This window comes from Leptonotus elevatus, chromosome 9 (genome assembly GCF_054856555.1).
Source record: "Leptonotus elevatus isolate MCC_2025b chromosome 9, RoL_Lele_1.0, whole genome shotgun sequence".
NCBI lineage: Eukaryota > Metazoa > Chordata > Actinopteri > Syngnathiformes > Syngnathidae > Leptonotus > Leptonotus elevatus.
Genome location: NC_141247.1, coordinates 22,011,972 through 22,030,397, shown reverse-complemented (window position 1 = coordinate 22,030,397; position 18,426 = coordinate 22,011,972). Strand labels below are relative to the sequence as shown.

General features: G+C 38.5%; 1 protein-coding gene across 3 annotated transcripts in view; it reads left to right on the top strand.

Annotated features, from left to right (window-relative positions):
- fstl5 (follistatin-like 5) overlaps positions 1-18,426 on the top strand; it is a 95,865-nt gene that overhangs the window by 10,710 nt on the left and 66,729 nt on the right. For all 3 annotated transcript variants that reach the window (XM_086084543.1, XM_086084544.1, XM_086084542.1), the window contains exons 3-4: positions 9,598-9,742; positions 16,742-16,772. In XM_086084543.1, coding sequence (XP_085940669.1) covers positions 9,608-9,742; positions 16,742-16,772 — 166 coding nt within the window. In that variant the 5' untranslated portion in view covers positions 9,598-9,607. The remainder of the gene's footprint in view (positions 1-9,597; positions 9,743-16,741; positions 16,773-18,426) is intronic.

Sequence of the window (18,426 nt, the reverse complement as noted above, 5' to 3'; positions counted from 1 at the left end):
GCCAAGGCTGGAAACGCCGGCGAATGTGTGGATGTGGGAAATCCAGAAGTGGCGGAAACATAATTAAAGCTGCCAGTAGTGATACCATTTACATTTCTAGGACTATGAATCTTTTGACAAACGGGTTTGGTCTGGCTTTGGAGATTGCAGAGTCGAGTTATTGGAGTTGCGTGTTTTATGCCGAGTCTTTAATCTTTGCCGCTGTGCTCTGCCAGGTCTGAAACTTTTTGAAATGTTATGTCTCGTATACGTGGTTCCAATTGGGAAACAATCGAACACAATTTTAAACTAATTTGAAGGACCCCTGCAAATATGAAGAATAGCATGTCTACCAAATCCCATATTGCTAAGTGAAAATTACTTTAGGAGCTCCATTTCTTTTTCAAAAGCGTCATCGTTTTTCAGGTTATTTGGCAATATGTCAGAATTTTCCACCGTGCACGTGCTATGACCAAAAGTAACTAACAGTCTTTCGATCCTATCGACATGATCGGAAATTGGGGCCGATCACGTGATTTTCAGATGATCGGTATCGGCTAAAAAGATCAGATTTTTTAATTTTCGTAATTTCTTAAATCAAGACTAGCATATTTTGCTTCCTTACTTGATTTGAACAGCTGCTGATTTACAGTATAAAACGCTATCATCTTAGGATAAAAAGATAATTGAGACAATTTGGATGTGGTCTTCTTTTTTCTTCTTCATTACATGGTATTGCAGAGGTTTTGTTATTGGGCCCCGTTTTCGTGAGATACTCAAAATCAAGTGACTTGGACTCTGTCCAAATTTAAAGGTCAAGTATTATTATTTAATTTTTTTTAAACACCCCTGGAAATAATTTCCGTAGAAATTAGTGATAGACCGATAATTTTTTTACCAAATTCCATATTGAGAAGTGAAACCGTCCTCTGGCGCAGAATTTTCACAACATTCCAGAAGTGGTATCTGAGTTTTTGGTGATGCCAACGCTCTCACATTAGTGATTTATGATAATGACTAAGAAATGAAGCAATTTCACACCGTATGCTCATCTTACATATTTTAAACGTTGACATTTTCACGATGCCACCACATTATGCTTTTTATGCATCTGTAGGTCACTGGGACCAATAATACAATTGTCACACTAAAAGCTTTTTAAATTGAACATTCTTGTTGTTTCCTTGTTTTTTTTATTTTTATTTTTTATGGCGCATCCATAAGATTTTCATTTCACGGCGGAGTAAGCAGAAAATGCTCTGCGGAGAATGTTGCTGTTGGACCATATTTCCTCTCATGACTAATAAATCTTTCACAAAGCACTTGAACAGCTTGAAACCGCGAGCTGGCGGTAAACAACATCTTTTGTTTTGGTAATAACGACAAAAAACTGACACATGAATGCAGGCTGAGGTTCGGAACAGGCCCACACTACTGCTGTTGTCCAAAATTAAAGACATCTAAACATGAGGAACTGTCTAATGAGATCCAGTGGCCTGCAATATGATAATTTAGATGACTTTAGGAAAGTTTTGTCTGTTTGGTCAAGGGTGCAACATTTCAGAAGATGATTGATTGTCTGGGAATATCCTTAGAAAAGTTGTTTTATTTCATAAAAATTCTGTTAAGATGAAACTTTTGGCCAGTTGATTGCAGTTGACCAAAGTAAAAAAAAATCTAATAAAATAGGGGGTGCAAAATACGAAAAAGAAGAAAAAATAATCCCAGAAATTGATTTAATGGTAATATTTTAAAAACAAACAAACAAACAAAAACAATCCCGGTTTACCTGATTACAAAGTATTAGCCAAAAACCGGACAAATTTTAGTGGTTGTGTAATTTTCAAATGTAAAAAAAACAAAAACATGTAGAACAAGATGATCTAATGGGAATATTTTTATATTACAAATTATGGCCAGAATGTTGTGGTTGACCCCAGTTCAAAATTTTAGTTTTTCAAAATATTTTTTTTTTATAGGGTGTGAAATTTTACGAGGCAAAATAAAGCCTGGCCTCACACTGGCCTACTTTTGCAAACAAGACTAAAGTACGGTGGCCCCAGAGGGCTAAAAAAGATCAATACTGGTAGAAGAGCTCCGTCTTCCATACCAAAAAGGCTGCAAATATTTGACAACTCACTTGTGATTTCTTCAACCGTTCCCAAACTTTTTAAGTTTCACACCACCCTTTGACTGCCCCGGGGGAATCGCTGACCCTCATTTGTTGTGAGTCTGCTGGTCCATGTTGAGGAACGGTCAGGTGGTATAACACCCTTGCGGGTATGTGCCATGTTTGGACCAAACACGCATAGAGCGTCGCTGTGCTAACACACCGCAGATAGAGAAGCCACCTTGAATCATCATCCCGTGTTTAATAGCTTTGAGCTAACCTGGCGGGAGAGTAACACGAGGGGTACGGGCTCATGCATGCATGTACGGGTTTGATGAGCGAGACCCCCCGTCGCCTCAGCCCTGGAGCTTTCTTACGTTCCACCTTCTCCTACGTCGCAGCTGTTTCATTCTATCCTCACATCTTTGCTAAATTATTTCAGGAATAGGCTTTGTTGTTTTACTTGGTTGTTTAATTTCACACTTTGTATACAAAAATATATATATATATTAGTCACATTTCCTAAATACATGTCCCCTTTAACTCATTCAAACCCAAAAATGTGTAAACACGTTTTTTAAAAATACTTTGTCCTTCACTCCCAAAAACATATTTATATGTTGTTTTGTTTGTTTTTATGCAAGAGCATACAGAGGGCTTTGATGCAGCTTCTAGCATGAAGAGTTGGCTTAAAGCAATGGTAGTTATTACAACAAACAGCCAGCAGCTTTGGCAGCAGAGTATAAGAGATCAGCCAGGGCCATGTTGCAACGAGTTCTTTTTGTCAGTGTTTTCACCAGGAATGTGAATATTAATGAAACTATTGAAGCTATATTCTAATGCTAATTGCTGCGAAGCGGAAACAGATACAAATGTACTTTTTTTTTCTGATGAAAGAAGAGACTAATGTTTCTTTTGGTAGTTTCCGTATTTTTATAGCAATAGAACACAATATTCTGTGGGCCTTGCAAAATAAGACAAAATCCAGTAAAACAGCCGAAGGTGGTTGCTTCAGTGAAAATTATTGGGAGTGAATGAGTTAAATCAATGGACTCCAGTTTCATGTGTGATGCTCCAAGTGAAGTCAAGTCCCCCTCACATGCACTGGCTGTGTCACCATTGAGGCTTCAGAGGAAGGTTGTGGGTGTAAATGAGAATGCGGTCAGGGTAACGAGAGTTCACGCCACTCAATAAGCGCTAATGAGCCTCCGATGATTTTCCGAGTGGACGGACGGCGTTCTCAGCGAGACAAAAGCGTGTTTCTTTCTGAGTATTTGAGGTTTTTTTTTCAACATGGTCCTGGTTCATTTCCTATGCTCTGCTGCCACCTTCTGGCCGTTTGTGTAATAACTACAATTTCTTCAACCGTTCTTTGCAGTTGAGGGTCTGCATCAAAGTCTTCTGTATGCTCTAGAATAAAAAAAACTAACCTAAAAAACGTAAAAATATGTCTTTGGGACACTTTTTTAAAACATATTTATACGTTTTGGAGAGCAAATTAGGTAATAACAATAAAAAAATAATAATCGCTTGACACCCCTAGTTGCAACTTTTTTTGTAAAAGAAAACATTTTTTTTGAGAGAGAAAATAGGCACCTTTTTAATTCCAATAGCATTTAGGGGTACACGTTACATGGGTATTAGGATTAAAAGGTTGTATTTGAAAAAAAAAAATCCTTCCGTGTAATAGGTCTTAGAAAGCCGGATTTATTGTATGCGTCATCAGTATACGCTGTAGTAGGACACTTGGCAGAAACACAAGGTTTCTCCCGCCCCGTGCCCTCCACCATGTTGACACATTCAGCCACGAGGGGGTCTGACAAGGCCATTAAGATGCGGGACCAGCCTTGACCATGCTTGCCTTCCACTAAACCAGCCAGTAGTTTTCAAACTTAAATTAAAAATGGAATTTATTTCTACAAGGATTCAGAGCGGTCAATGCATACTGTTTTACGATGACATCTAGCACACATTTCAGCGCAGCACAGAATCTGCCTGTGCTTCTATCAAACCCACTAAAATCACTTTGTAAACTACATGCGCCACAATTTAGACCATGTTTCACCTGGTCTAACGTCTAGTGTTACCAAACTGTCAGGTCATTTAATAGAAAACTAAGACGGGAAAACTAGACTAGACAAAAATAGAGCCCTCAGTGACACCAACTCTAACATGCAAGATTTGAGCATGAGCCAAAATAAACATTGGACAACAATTTTAATAAAATGGGGAAACATTTCATGGGTTCTAATTGGGGAGAATTGGCAGACAGCTGAGTGTGGAGGACAGAGAAAAATAGGTTGCACTGAAAAAAGGACGGTAGCAAGTTGGATGGGATATTACTGCAAATTAATCTTGTGCTGACATTATGAGTTAATCCCCTCAAATTTGAACAAGATTCATTTGAGCCTGAGCACGCTGTGTGCAAAGACAAATTGCCACTCAGAGGTTTTTGGAAAATGCAGCCCCTGAAGCCAGTTTGACGGAACAATGTGACATTTAATAAGCATTTCAATCACGAGGACAAGCCCGAAAATGTCTCAAGAAGCCGTGACAGAAAAGTCAGAGAAGTCTGCCATTCTGCTTTGAAGCGGTCATTTTGACCATTTCCAGAAGTCCTTCAAAGAAACCCACAGTGACGAAAATGTGTACGATTGCTACCAAATTTGACAGACGGACAACACTGTATAGGGATGGTTTCAAGGTTTTTTTGTCCTAACGTGTGAACGTGAAATTTGGTAGGCATGTCTATGAGTAGATCCACAAAAAAAAGTCCCAAAAAGCCATGCCTGAAGAGACAAGAAGTCTGCCATTTTGTGTTGAAGCGGACATTTTAGGGTAGCGTTTGCCATTTCCAGGAGCCCTTCAAAAAGACAAACTTGTCCAAGATCATTTTTCCAATTGATACCAAATTTTTGAACCACATATACTAGAGCAGTGGTTCTCAACCGCAGTCCTCGAGCACCCCTATCCAGCCTGTTTTCCAGGTCTCCCACAGCCAACACAGGTGTTTCAAACGATGAGCCTATTAGCAAGCGCTGCATGAAGCCTGATAACGATCCTCAGCTGTGTTGGCTATGGGAGACATGGAAAACAAGGGTACTCGAGGACCGTGGTTGAGAACCAGTGTACTAGACAGATGGACGTTGCAAAATTGTGAAACATTACAATTTGTGTTATTGCTTGTAAGCAGAGCATGGCAGTCAAGTTTAGAACTCATGGTAGTGTATTCTGGAAATGTTCTTTATTTTTTTCCTTTTTTAATTCTGCCCCCAAAGCCAGTTTCACTTAGCATCATGAAATTTGGTAGGCAGTTCTATTGTGAGTAAACCCACAACAAATCCTCAAGAATACATACCCCAAAAGAAACAGGCAGTCCACCATGCTGGTTCAAAGTGACCATCTTAGTTTCACTCTTTCCATTTCCAATGATTCTGAAAGACAACCTTGTCCAATCAATTTTGTCAGATTAGTACACAGTAAATTCTGTAGAGTCAATTTGACTCTAGAGTAAATTTGGAGTGGGACCAAATACTCAGTTTTAGAGTAGGCTAATATTTACACTTGGAAGAGAGTAAAATAAAGAATTGAAAAAATAAATAAATAAAAGTTTCAAGGGTTGCGGAACGAACTCACGACCTTCACCTTGGGAGACTGTCACACTACCACCTGAGCTATGCCCCTCCTACTGTTTGCTTGTCTCCAATAAGAGACCAAAAAGGATTGTTTTTTGACTTGGAAGTTAGGAAGATTCCACCTGAAACGAGTTAAAGTTAAAGTACCACGGATTGTCACACCCAACTAAGTGGGGCGGGTCCCATTTTTATAGTCTTTGAATCCACGACCTCCCAGTTATATACTAACTGCGTGGCTTAGGGAGTAGGTCGGCTGTCTCCCAAGCTGAAGGTCGTGAGTTCGTTCCACAACCCTTGAGTAACTTTTATTTTATTTTGTCAATTCTTTATTTTACTCTCTTCCAAGTGTAAATATTACTCTAAAACTGAGTCTATTTGGTCCCACTCAAAATAGAGTCAAATTTACTCTACAGAATTTACTGTGTACCAAATTTGAACAATGGGTGGACGGTCCAAAACTGCCAAGAACTTAAGTTTTTGTCTTTGCGTTAAGTTGACAACTTAAGTGAACACATCCTGGAATTCTTCCAAAATTCAACCCCCAAACCTGGTTACACAAAGCAACATGAAATTTGGTAGTCATATCTGTCATGAGAAGACCAACAAAAAAAAAATCAATTTTGGGTTGATGCAGTCGAGTCTAATTTAGCCAATTTGCTCATTCACAGGAAGATGATCTCGTCCTAGAGATTTTGTTGCCAAATTGACATCATTTATACTAGACAGATGGGCGTCAGTTGAGTCTGTGAAATACAGTCGATGACAGTGAACTTTGTACAAGCGTCACGCTAAAATGATAACAAAGCAGTTGGGAATCTCCAGAAGAGCTCAAAGATGCAGAGAGACGATGAGAATCAAATACTGGATGATGACATTCAATCCACAACTTCCTTCCGAGGAGATCCGGGGGCTTCTACATTTTAGGCATCCTTAGGGACAACGCGAGGCCCCCACGAAAGCACTAACCCGAGGCTAATGGTCTCACCTGTGTGTTTGGACGTGATTTGAACCTAAAGAGGGATCCTATCAGTACACAGTGCTGTTAATAAGACAGCCCTAGTTGAGACTGGCCAGACCTGCCAAAGCCAAAGAAAAAGCACAGTTAATCCTAGAAATGTTGAATTCCGAATTGTATGGCCTCAGGGGCGAACTTTAACGGTTCTCCTGTAGTAGACTATTTGTGTGTGTATATGTGTGAGTGTTTGTGTGTGTATCCAGCCCAAGAGCAGCTTCATTAATAAGTCATTTAACACAAAGAGATTGATTGGGCCGCTGCCAGGAGACGATATACGGAAGGGAAAAAGTAATCCGGCTCGCTTTTATCTCGGCTACTGCGGCTCCAGCGAGGCGGAGAAGAAGCAGCTGCGTGCGCCGATCCCGACGGGGAGGGATGCACCGCAACGCCGGGAAATAGAACGCGACCGGTGGTTGATAAAGGTGCAAGTCGGTCAGGCGAGCAGAGAACTTTCACAACATTTTTTACGCAAGCAACCACCAGAAAACTTTGCATTTTTGTTGTCGCTGTTGAAGATGAAGAGGCAATTGAATTAAAAAATAAATAAATCATCATGTAAACCATTGCAGAAATATAATTATAACGCTAGAGTCATTTTTCGTCGTTGCAAAAATACATAAAAATATTCAGAATGTCACAGTACTACTATTAAAAATAATATATACTTTTTAGACTAAATAAAAAAAAATACATAAAGTATACTAATGGCAATTATTTTAGGGGTGATGAAAAAAAGAAGAAGGGATAGACCGATAATCGGCGCCAATATTGGACATTTTGACGAATATCGGTATCAGCCTTTTTTCAAAATCTGACGGCCGATAAAAGATAAAGCTAAAACCATTTTAATCTCAGGGAACTATGTATTAAAATTTTCAGCTAACTTTATAAGAGATGCTGCTGAACTTGGGAAGCTGTTGAACCTTTTGTTTTTGTTTGACATTAAAACAAAGAAATGCGTTTCCAGTTTCCACTTAACTTTTTAAGACGTACTGATAACCTCGGGAGCTCCCTGAATTATCTTTTTTTTTTAGAAATAGAAAAGAAAAAAAACTTCTACATTTTGAAAAATCTGAAAAATTGTTCAATAAGCATGAATGCTTTAAGACATTACAACAAAGTCAAGATTGCCATTTGTATTAAAACAAAATTGTTGACGCCATTACTGAAAATGAATACCGGCTTCAAATATTGGTTATCGGCTTCCTTGACTACTAATAATCCGCATTGGTATCGGCCCTGAAAAAAACATCGTCTATCTCTAAAAAAAACATTGAAAACAAAACATTATCCAAATAAATACTGATTACTTACATTTTGTAATTTTGGGGGGTATTTAAATATTTTTAAAATGTTAATTAAGCAAATAAAACAATATTAATTATAATACACATAAGTAGGCTACAATTATTATAAGGGCATTCAATGTAATCTACATTTTATATTTCAAAATAAAAATGCACAAATAACCGTACCATAAATTAACATATATTAATTGTATTATTTAAAAAAAAATCTATCCTATAACAACAACTCTCAATCTTGAATTTAGTTTTTTTACACCATTTATAGAATTTAGTGTCACCAGTGGGCTTGGAGCCTCTAGTCAATCACAGTCAATCACAAATCGGGTCTTGCAATTAAAGTTAAAACATTGCTCATGTTCTTATGAACGCTCCCCTCTTCAGAGACGCAACTTAATGACTAGCGCTGTGAATGTTTTAAGACTCCAAAGCAATAAATTAACTCATATCATTTATTACCTTTTTTGTTGTTGTTGTTGCTGTTTAATTGCCTTTTTTGAAGCGCGTCCTTTTCCTTAATGCTGCGCTAATTAGCGGCCACCGTAGCAAGGATGCCACATCCCAGTCGGCGGGCGTCTAGGGACGAGCGAGGGAGGAGATGCTATCTGGCTTGTTTTAAGCACAAGAAATAGAAAGTAATTGCTTAAGTGTGTGTGTGTTTCTCTTTCATCCGTTAACTCCAGATGAGACATTCAAAAGTCTTTTGAAAAAAAATTCTATGTTAATCTTGGCGGGGCAGATGAAGAAAGTTGGTTAAAGTCGTGACAGTAACGTTTGTTTGGCTCTTGTTGGTGTGACACTTCGCAAAATTTGCTAATTCTGTATAATTTTCAGTTATGATCAATTATTGGTGGAAATGGATGGAATGGAAATCAAATTGTCACAAGTACAGAGCAATGAGATTAATTTTACATTTCCAACCTGTCCCAAAAATATCAGAAGACAAGACACCTAACAAGGGGAGACACAGGAGCGGGAAGACTGACGCCTCGCTCGGTGGCGCCCTGATTTTTTAGATGATAAAGTGAAAACAAGGGATAGCCCTTTTTTTTTAGTAGTGGTATAAATACCACTACTAAAAAAAAAGTGCCTTAGCTCATGAAAGGTTGCGAAACACGTTACCAGACAGACAAGCGTAAATTGTTAGTTGTGACTTTTCATCACATGGTGTTGGCATAAAATTTGCAGGTTTGTCATAAAGCATGAAACACAAGTGTGACATTTATTCCGCACTTGTTGCAAGATTATTTTGACTCGACGCGAAGACTAATGGAGCGGTTCTCCGAGGACAAGTTGAAAGTGAATTCTTTGAGCAGTCGTATGAATAAACATGTTTGCTCTCGACTGCGGAATCGAGGCCTCATTAAGTCGTAAAGGCCTTGCTGTAATTGTCTTAATCCATCTTGTTATCTTCCCCCCCCAATCTTCATCTCCTGGTGACGTGTCTATGTCCTTGTAATTGATTCAAAAGCAGATCTAATCTCGGGGCCGTATTGATAGCCTCTCTTTCAACAGGTGACGTCGCTAATTACATTTTTGTCTTTCTCCCCAAAGGAGAAGACCAATGACGGCGGCCAGATGGTGGTCAGCGGCCATTTTACTGGCAGCGTTGGCGGCTTCCCACGCAGACGGGAGGCCCGACGACGACAATGGATACGTATCGCAGCCCTATCGGCCGGTCTTGAGATTCCGACATAAGGTATTGTTTTAGGGATGACTGAATTTCATGTCTGGCTTATCAGCCTTGTGTAATCAATTTCTATTTTGTGGTGACAGCAACCGGCACCATGAAAAATCTTCCGTTTTTATCATGCTTAATAGAAGCGCGGTCACTCAACGGATCCTAAATCAGTCAAAGGAAAAAATGTGCTGCCTTGGCATGACTGTACTGCAAAAACTTGAATACATATGAGTACTGAAATACGGAGTCTTGAAGCTGATTTGTATGTAGCCTCTAGTGTTGTAGTCAAGATCACACCAACTAAGACAAAACATTACTAGACTAGAGAGTATCGAGCACGACCAAAACCTCTTGAGGTTTAGACTGAGACAAGACCAAAACTTTTGGACGGCGAACAAGAAAACTGAGACCAAAACATTTTCTAGACGAGAGTATCGAGACTGAGATAACGCCAAGACTTCTGGTCTCCAGTCCAGGACAAGACCAAGACTTTTCAGGGTCAAAGAAAATCATCGAGACCAAGACATTTTCTAGACTAGAGAGTGTCAATTCTGAGACAAGACTTTTGGAGGTTGAGACCGAGGCAGGAGCAATGATTCTGGAGGTTGAGACTAAGACAAGACCAAGACTTTTGGTGGTCAAAGAAAACCGAGGCAGGAGCGATAATTCTGGAGGTCGAGACGAAGACGACTTTTGGTGGTCAAAGAAAACCGAGGCCAAAACATTATCTAGACTAGAGGGTATTAAGACTAAGACTTTTGGAGGTTGAGACCGCGACAAGACAAAGACTTTTGGAGGTTTGGATCGAGACAAGACCAAGACTTTTGGAGGGTGACCAAGACATTTTCTAGACTAGAGAGTATCGAGACTGAGATAACACCAAGACTTCTGGAGGTCGAGTCAGTCGACAAAATCTGAGACCAAGACTAGAAAGTATAAATTCTGAGACAAGACAAAGACCAAGACCGAGACAGGAGCAATAATTCTGGAGGTCGAGACCGAGACAAGACCAAAACGTTTGGTGGTCAAAGAAAACCAAGGCCAAAACATTATCTAGACTAGAGGTTATTGAGACCGAGACAAGACCAAGACTGTAGATCAAACAAAAGTCACCAAAAAAACAACAACAAAATGAGCGTTCGCAACAAAAACTAATTCTGCTATGCTGTTTTTTTAAATAGTACAATGAAACAAATCTAAGCAAATTTGTTCTCAACCGGTCTTGATAAAAAAAATATATCTAGAGTCCGCTCTGTCCGAGACTGAGACAAGACCGAGTAAAAATGCATGCCTTTGATTCAGACGAGACCGAGACCCGTAACTGCTTGAGTCCGCCCTTCAACAACACAATTGCTTCGAGCAAGTGAAATGCAAATGCTCTTACTCAAAAACTGCCAGGTCAGAAGAAAATATCTTGTCAAAGAACAAGCATATATTTTGCATCTCTTTGAGAGCTTCTAATCTTGTTTAGATTTGTTTTCTTGCAGTGTGCCGTGTCATTACTTTTCTCAGCGCAAACACGAATCATCACAAGGTCATTATTGGAATTTTCCAGTGGGAGATCAAAAGCAGCAGAGTGGATGTTAAAAATAACAGAAAGGACTGAAACCAACAGGAGATAGATTAGAGCGTTGTTTTGAGAGTTTCTGCCCATTTCCATAGAAATAAAAACCCACATGGGTTTGTCAAACCTACACTTTATGAGTCAGAAGATAACATGGAAGAAAAACAACAGAGGATCAGAATGCTCATCCATCTCAGTTTCTTTCAACAAATTATAACTTTCTCCGTTTGGGATTCATGATGACAGAAATTGAGGCAAGCATTCAAACTGATGCTATTGTGTGTTTGCAAACGGCAAAAAAAGAAAAGAATGTTCTGCTTTTGTCTCGCTGAGCAGGAGTGCCATCCCTCGTCGCAGACCAAATCAATCAAAGGTATAAATGTGCAGCTTGGACAGGACTGCTGAGTCATCACTTTTCTCAGCACAAACATCAATCGGAAGCTAAAACTATGGAATTTTTCTACAAAGGGATCGTGGTCACTTTTAAAATACAGTGGTGCCTTGAGATATGAGTTTATTTCATTCCGTGACCACACTCGTAACTCAAAGATTTGTATCTCAAATCATCGTTCCCATTGAAATTAATGGAAATGCCATTCATCCATTCCAGCCTAACGAATATTTTTGTAATGAGTTTCTTAATTTTAATTTCTGCTGGTTTGCAAGTAGTTTTGATTTTTTTTTTAAATCCATGTGAATTTGTGAAGAAAAAAAAAATTGTATCGAACTGTTCATTGGCTGTCAGATCAATCAAGGGAGAAAATCTGAACCTCTGACAAAACTACTGCATTGCTTTTCTCAGCATGAATAAAAAACGATTGGACTTTTTCTGCAAGACGATCAAAAGAAGCACCATAACCATCATAAAAATTCTAGAAAAGCCCAAAGCAACCAGGGGAAGACATGGTAGATTTTTGCCCTTTTTCATAAAAAATAAATACATCCATGTCGATTTGTCCAACACTCTCGTTAGGAGGCGTGCACCAGTTTGAACTTGCAAAAGCAACAACCAGCAAAAACCCCAAACATCTGCTTTTATCTCACTTAATGGCGGTGCCATTGCTCATTGGATACTACATCAATCAAAAGGGGGAAAAAAATGTGCATCTTGGACTGCTGTATCATTAGTTTTCTCCATCCTGATTCAAGTCAGAAGCTAAACATTAAACTCTTTTTGCAACAGGATCAAAAGTGGCAAAAGGAAAAACAAACTTAAAATCAATGGAGAAATTATTAGAATGTCATTTTTGAGAGGTTTTGCCCTTTTCCAAACTGTATGCATCCCAAAATCCATTTTTATTTCTCAAACAGTCAATATGTGACGCAAGTCAAAAAAAAAGAAGAAGTATCATCCTAAATAGCAGTCACATCACTCATTGGATATTACATCAATCAAAAAAAATGCGCGGCACGGACAAAACTGTTGCGTCATTACTTTTTTCACTCCCGACACATATCGAAAGCTAAATATCGGACATTTTGCCAACAGAATTAAAATCTGTTTCAAATCAATGGCAAAAGATTAGATTGTCATTTTTGAGCGTTTCTACCGTTTTTCCAAACAGTTTCCATCCCAAAATCCGGATATATTTCTCAAACATACATCAGTAACATTAAACCAGCTTGTGCTCACTAAAGCTAGCAACAACAACAACATGTTTTTTTTTATCTCATTTAATAGCGGTGTCATCGCTCACTGGATGCTGCATCAATCAAAAGAAAAAAATGTGCGGCTGCGACAGGTCTGCTCTGTGATTACTTTTCGCCGTTCAGTAAAATATTGCTTTTATAAAAAAAGATCAAACCCACAATGCGATGGCACACATTTAAACAGGGGAGAAATCTTAACATAAATTTTACCAAACACTTTCCATGAAAAACAAAATCCCTCGTTTTCTTCGAACCATCCTGGAGTTTGTTCATGTTTTCGTGACAACATCATGCGATGACGTCAACATACAAACAAAATGGAGTCAAAAGGCCAGCCGCGTGCGCACGCACGCAAAGCCCCGCAGTCGGCCGGCCGTGCCGCATTGGCTGGGCTACACGGCTAATCCAGATTAACATGGGCTGAGTGGGGATGGGCCGAGGGAATGGGAAGGGGGGTACAAGGCCGCGAGGGAGAGGAGGATTGTGATAAACAGACCAAACAACAAGACTGAAATGTTGGCGACCAAACCAGTTTAATGCTACAGCGCCACAATTCAGAACTACTGTGCACTTTTGTTTTTGCGTTATTGTGGGCAGTCAAAGGCACACCTGTGCACTAGTCATGGTCTCTATATATAGACAGTAGAAAATGTAAGAAAAAAATATAGTCAAATAAGACAATTATTACCAGGGGTGGCAAATCCAGGTCCAGAAAGTAAAAACCCTGCCACAATTTGGCTTTAGCCCCTGATGCTAGCTAGCAACCACAGAACCGAAAGATGACAAAAACAAACAAACAAATACCAGAGACCTCCATTTAGCGGTCATTATTTGAAAAACAGCATCAACACTCTTTTTCCATCACCTAATGGTGATGTTTTGGAACATTTGTATTTGTAAATGTAGCAAACCTGACCTCGGAGAAACAAAGCATCCTCTTGGCGTGAACTCGGAGGACTCTCGGACTTGTGCGGAGGATGTGTTGGTGGAGTGAGTGGGTTGTTCAAAGAAAAACTGCCGAAGAGAGGTCGTGGGCGGTCACTTAGGGCTTTGGCTGGACAGCGCCCCCTACAGTTGGGAGCTGCTACGCTGCCACCAGAGGCCCGGGGGGAAATCACTCTGTTCAAACAAATGTGAATTGTGAATTGTGTGTATGCGCCTCTTTGTGTGTGTGTGTGTCATATGCAAATAAGACTCGGGCTAATATCGCTCTTACCTGTGGAGCTTCGCTAAATGTCAGCTGCTCGACACTGCGAACGAGGAGGCAGGAATAGCACGGAGCCACAGGTGGTCACTGCCGTGCTTAGCTCAATAAATTGAAAATGGAGAGCTTTTCATTTCAACCTTCACTGCAAGGAACTGCCTGAAATGTGTAATTCAAAACCTGGATTTTAAAAACATTAACTTTTACAAGAAGATTTCTATCAACTTCGGACACGCCTACTATATATATTTTGTCTTGTTCTAAAATCCTGTTCCCAAAAACTTGGTAAATATGCCATAAACTATGACCCCAACATATTTTAAAATAATTTCACACTGATCCTACATTACCCTTAAAAATAAATGGCTTACAGATATCATTTGATTCGATTTGTCCGAATGATATTGTTTTGTAGTTAGAGTAAATCGTATTTTGTCGCATTTGGACTAGTGCTGTAACTTATTAAATATTTTTTGAATCAATTAATCTATCGATTATTGAATCGATTAATCGACTAATCAGATTCATTAAAATTTTGCATTAAAGTATGTAAAAAAAAAAAATCCCCCCCTGATTACTTTTGATTAATTAGTGTTTGGTGGTTATTTTACTTTATATTTGTATATAGTGATTAAAAGAAGAGGGGATTAATGTTGTACTAAGTTACCGGTAAAAACAAATGTTTGCAAATGTCTTATTTTGATTATACACAGACGCTAATCAGTCTTCTTTCATGAAGGACTACAGAAATCAGTCAACAATTACTGTTGATATCCTGAAACCAGAGGATTTGGACAATTGTAAATTAAAAAATGGCTGCAAACGATTACTCGATTATTAAAATAGTTGTCGGTTAATTTGATAATCGATTACTTGTCAACTAATTGATTAATTGTGACAGCTCTTAATTTGGAGTGAATTGTATCATAATCAAAGTGAAACATGGTATCATATTTGGAGTGAATTGTATCGTAATTCGAGTGGCATCGTAATCAGAATGAATCATTTGGTATAATTGTGATGGTGAATCGTTTTGTTTGAGCGTGAGCGTTTTCTATTTTCAGCAGTCATTCAGCTGTGGCTGTTGATTATTGACCTGTTGCATAATGCATCTTGTTCTTCATAACACCTCCCCATGCAGCCAGCCTGGACATTTCTGTGCAGGAAGAAGAACAAGTGTTGCAGAAATCAAATATTTATGGCCGCTCCTTCCGCATTCACGCATTCACGCTGGCGGAGATGTTGCAAACCGGCTTTTGCAGCAGCAGCAAATGCATCGCAGAGTCACTTTGGTGCGACTTGTGATTGGACTTTTGATTTCTTTGTGTGGAATAATGAGTTGCGCTGTAACAAAAATGGTTGCCTGCTGGGTTGTTTGGATGATGGTCGCCTCGATATTCACGCCTGGCTTCATTGCAAGATGCTGGCTGAACACCAAAACCATATTCATAGAAATACAGGATTCAACTGTACATAGTTTTCTATAATTAAAAAAATATTTCAATGATGTCACAGTAATTTCCATTGCATTTATGTTTTTAAGACAATTATTTCATAGCTGAGTCAATATTTTAGTTATACATTGTTATCATTTTATTGCTGTTACTTATTACTACTTACTCTGGATGTTCAATACCACATTTTTCCAGACTGATACCAGTACGAGGACTCAAATGATACTGATACCAAGTATCGATACCACTAGTATTTTTGATACATCAAATTTCCCCCAAAACACAATGACAGATGATTTTAAGACCAATATGTCCCAATTGAGCAGTTTTCCTAAAAAATTGCATGAACTTAATGGCAATTTTTATATTCTTCTGTTCGTAAAAGGGCCACACCGATGTGTGTACTGATACCTTGAAATAAGGCCGGGCATCGGTACTCGCTCATTCCTACTATATATACTGTTTATTAATGTAATCATTATTTTTACGTTATTTTATTGTATTTTTTTACTAACTAATTTGTTTTCCCCCCAAATATCTTACATTTTATTGTAAGCCGCTGTACTATTATGTGCAGTTTAAATTGCAATGCTGCATTTAAATCTAGGAACATTAAAAGACTATTTAAATAATAAATAATGATTCAATTAAAAATGTATAGCACTTAAAAATAAGATAATTCTACCTAAAAATGATTTTAAAAAGTTGTGTAAGATTAAATACAAATACATTGAAATAAACAGTGAAATGCTACACAAATGTGCTGTGCCGGCATTCCACCACTAGAAAATCACAGTTTTATTACTTATTATACACATATAAACTTTTTTTTAATTATATCGTATTATATGATGATTAAGTTGAATTAGAATTGCCGAGGAGTTATTTGTCTGAACAATGGTACGAGTTGTATTTATTGTGTCTTTTCAAGAATTGTTTCTATTCTGGTGTCTTATTTGCTTAAAATGTTCTGGGTTTTATAGCGCCAACTCATGCATTGACTCCAGCTTTATAATGATATGATAACAGTGCAACCAGCAGCAGTGTATCATAGCAAGACCCTGTTTATTCTATTTAATGAGGAAAAAATGCTGCCTGTCGCCTTGCATGGTTTATTTTAACTCCGATTTTTCTTTATCCCGCAGGATGGAATCCCCGAGAGCTTAAAGATGAAGGGTAAGTTTTCAATTTGTGATTCGCTCATCCCTTTTCCTTCCCTAACAATGAATGACGTGGAGGTGCTGGAAGGCATGTAGAAATAAAAAATATGAAACGGGAGAAAGAAAAAAAAAAAAGAAGCTCCTGGAACTTTAGGTGAAAATACGGATATTGTGTGGAGACGAGCGTGTCTGTGTAATGCATAAAAGAAATATAGTACAGTATATAAAATATGTATCGATGCATACATAAATGTTTTTTGGAGCAGAGTGTGGGCCGAGGGTCTGTAGGGTCTCGGAACAAGCTCAACCTCATTACGCAACCTCATTACGCGACCTCGTCGCTCCTGCTGTCAGTTAGCTAAACGTCGAGTTCTGTTACGGTGGACTTCTTCCTTCCCAAGGCAGCTCCCACTCAGTTAACTTCCTTTTTTATTCCTGCAAGTCAGTGATGGAATAAGTACACACATTTGGTACTTACAATAAGTAAATGCCAAAAGTAGAAGCAGTGATCCAATGCCAATGTGAAGTGAAAAGTTGATTAAAATATATAACGTACAATACCTATTTTGGTAGCTTAAAAAAAAAGTTTAAAGATGTTTTTTGTCTATTAACTTACATTGTGTTCAAACTGAAAAGAAGAAAAATTATGTTCCATGAAGCATGTTGTTGTTTGAGTGCCAGTTAGCTTGACTTTTATGCTATCAAAACATTGTGTTTGTGTTTGCTAGCATTGTGCGTTGTTAAGCAAAAAAATTGGAAGAAGTAGTAAAAAGTAGCAAGGCCATTTCAAATTCGTAACATCGCTGCTGTTCTCTCAGTTTAGCAAGCTAACTTAGCCTCTCTGAAAAGAAGAACAATTCTGTTCCATGAAGCATGCTGTTGTTTAAGTGCTACTTAGCTTGACTTATATCCTATCAAAACATTGTTCGTGTTCGCTGACATTGTGAATTGAAAAACAAAAAATGAAAAAATAGTCCAAAGTAGTCAAAAGTAACCAAAGGCCATTTTGAGTTCCTTCCATACCACCGCTGTTGTTCTCTCAGTTTAGCAAGCTAACTTAGCCTCTCAAAGGCTTGTTTCTTTTCTATGAATTTACATCATGTTCAAACTGAAAATAAAAATTATTTTTCATGAAGCATGTTGTTGTTTGAGTGCTAGTTAGCTTGACTTTTTGTGATTTGTGAGTTCCTTCCTTACCTTGCCACCTTACATGCTCAGTTTAGCAAGCTAACTTAGCCTCTCAAAGGCTTGGACGCGCTAGTAGTCTTGGAAGTTAGCGTACTGAGCTGCCAATTAAAGAATCCCATTTAGCAGCCGCGTCCGCTCGCCTCCGTCCTCGGCTTAGATGCCAAAGCTCTTTTTAATTAACGGAAAATGATGTAAGCACATATAGTATATGTGGCTCTTTAATTAGCCGACGGAGCCTCCCATAGGAAATCATGGAAATTCATTTATTCGAAGCCCTTAAAACCTTTATTAACTGTACAGACAAGTATTAAGTCGTTAACCACCATATAAGAGCACTCAAATGGAATATGGTAAAACTACTCACACTTTGAAGAGCTGCCAGAGAATGCTGGAACAAATAAGTCAAATAAAGTAAAACTACTCAGCGGAGATAGATAGAAGGAACAGGAAGAGCATATTTTTTAGAGCCAAACCCCATTTTT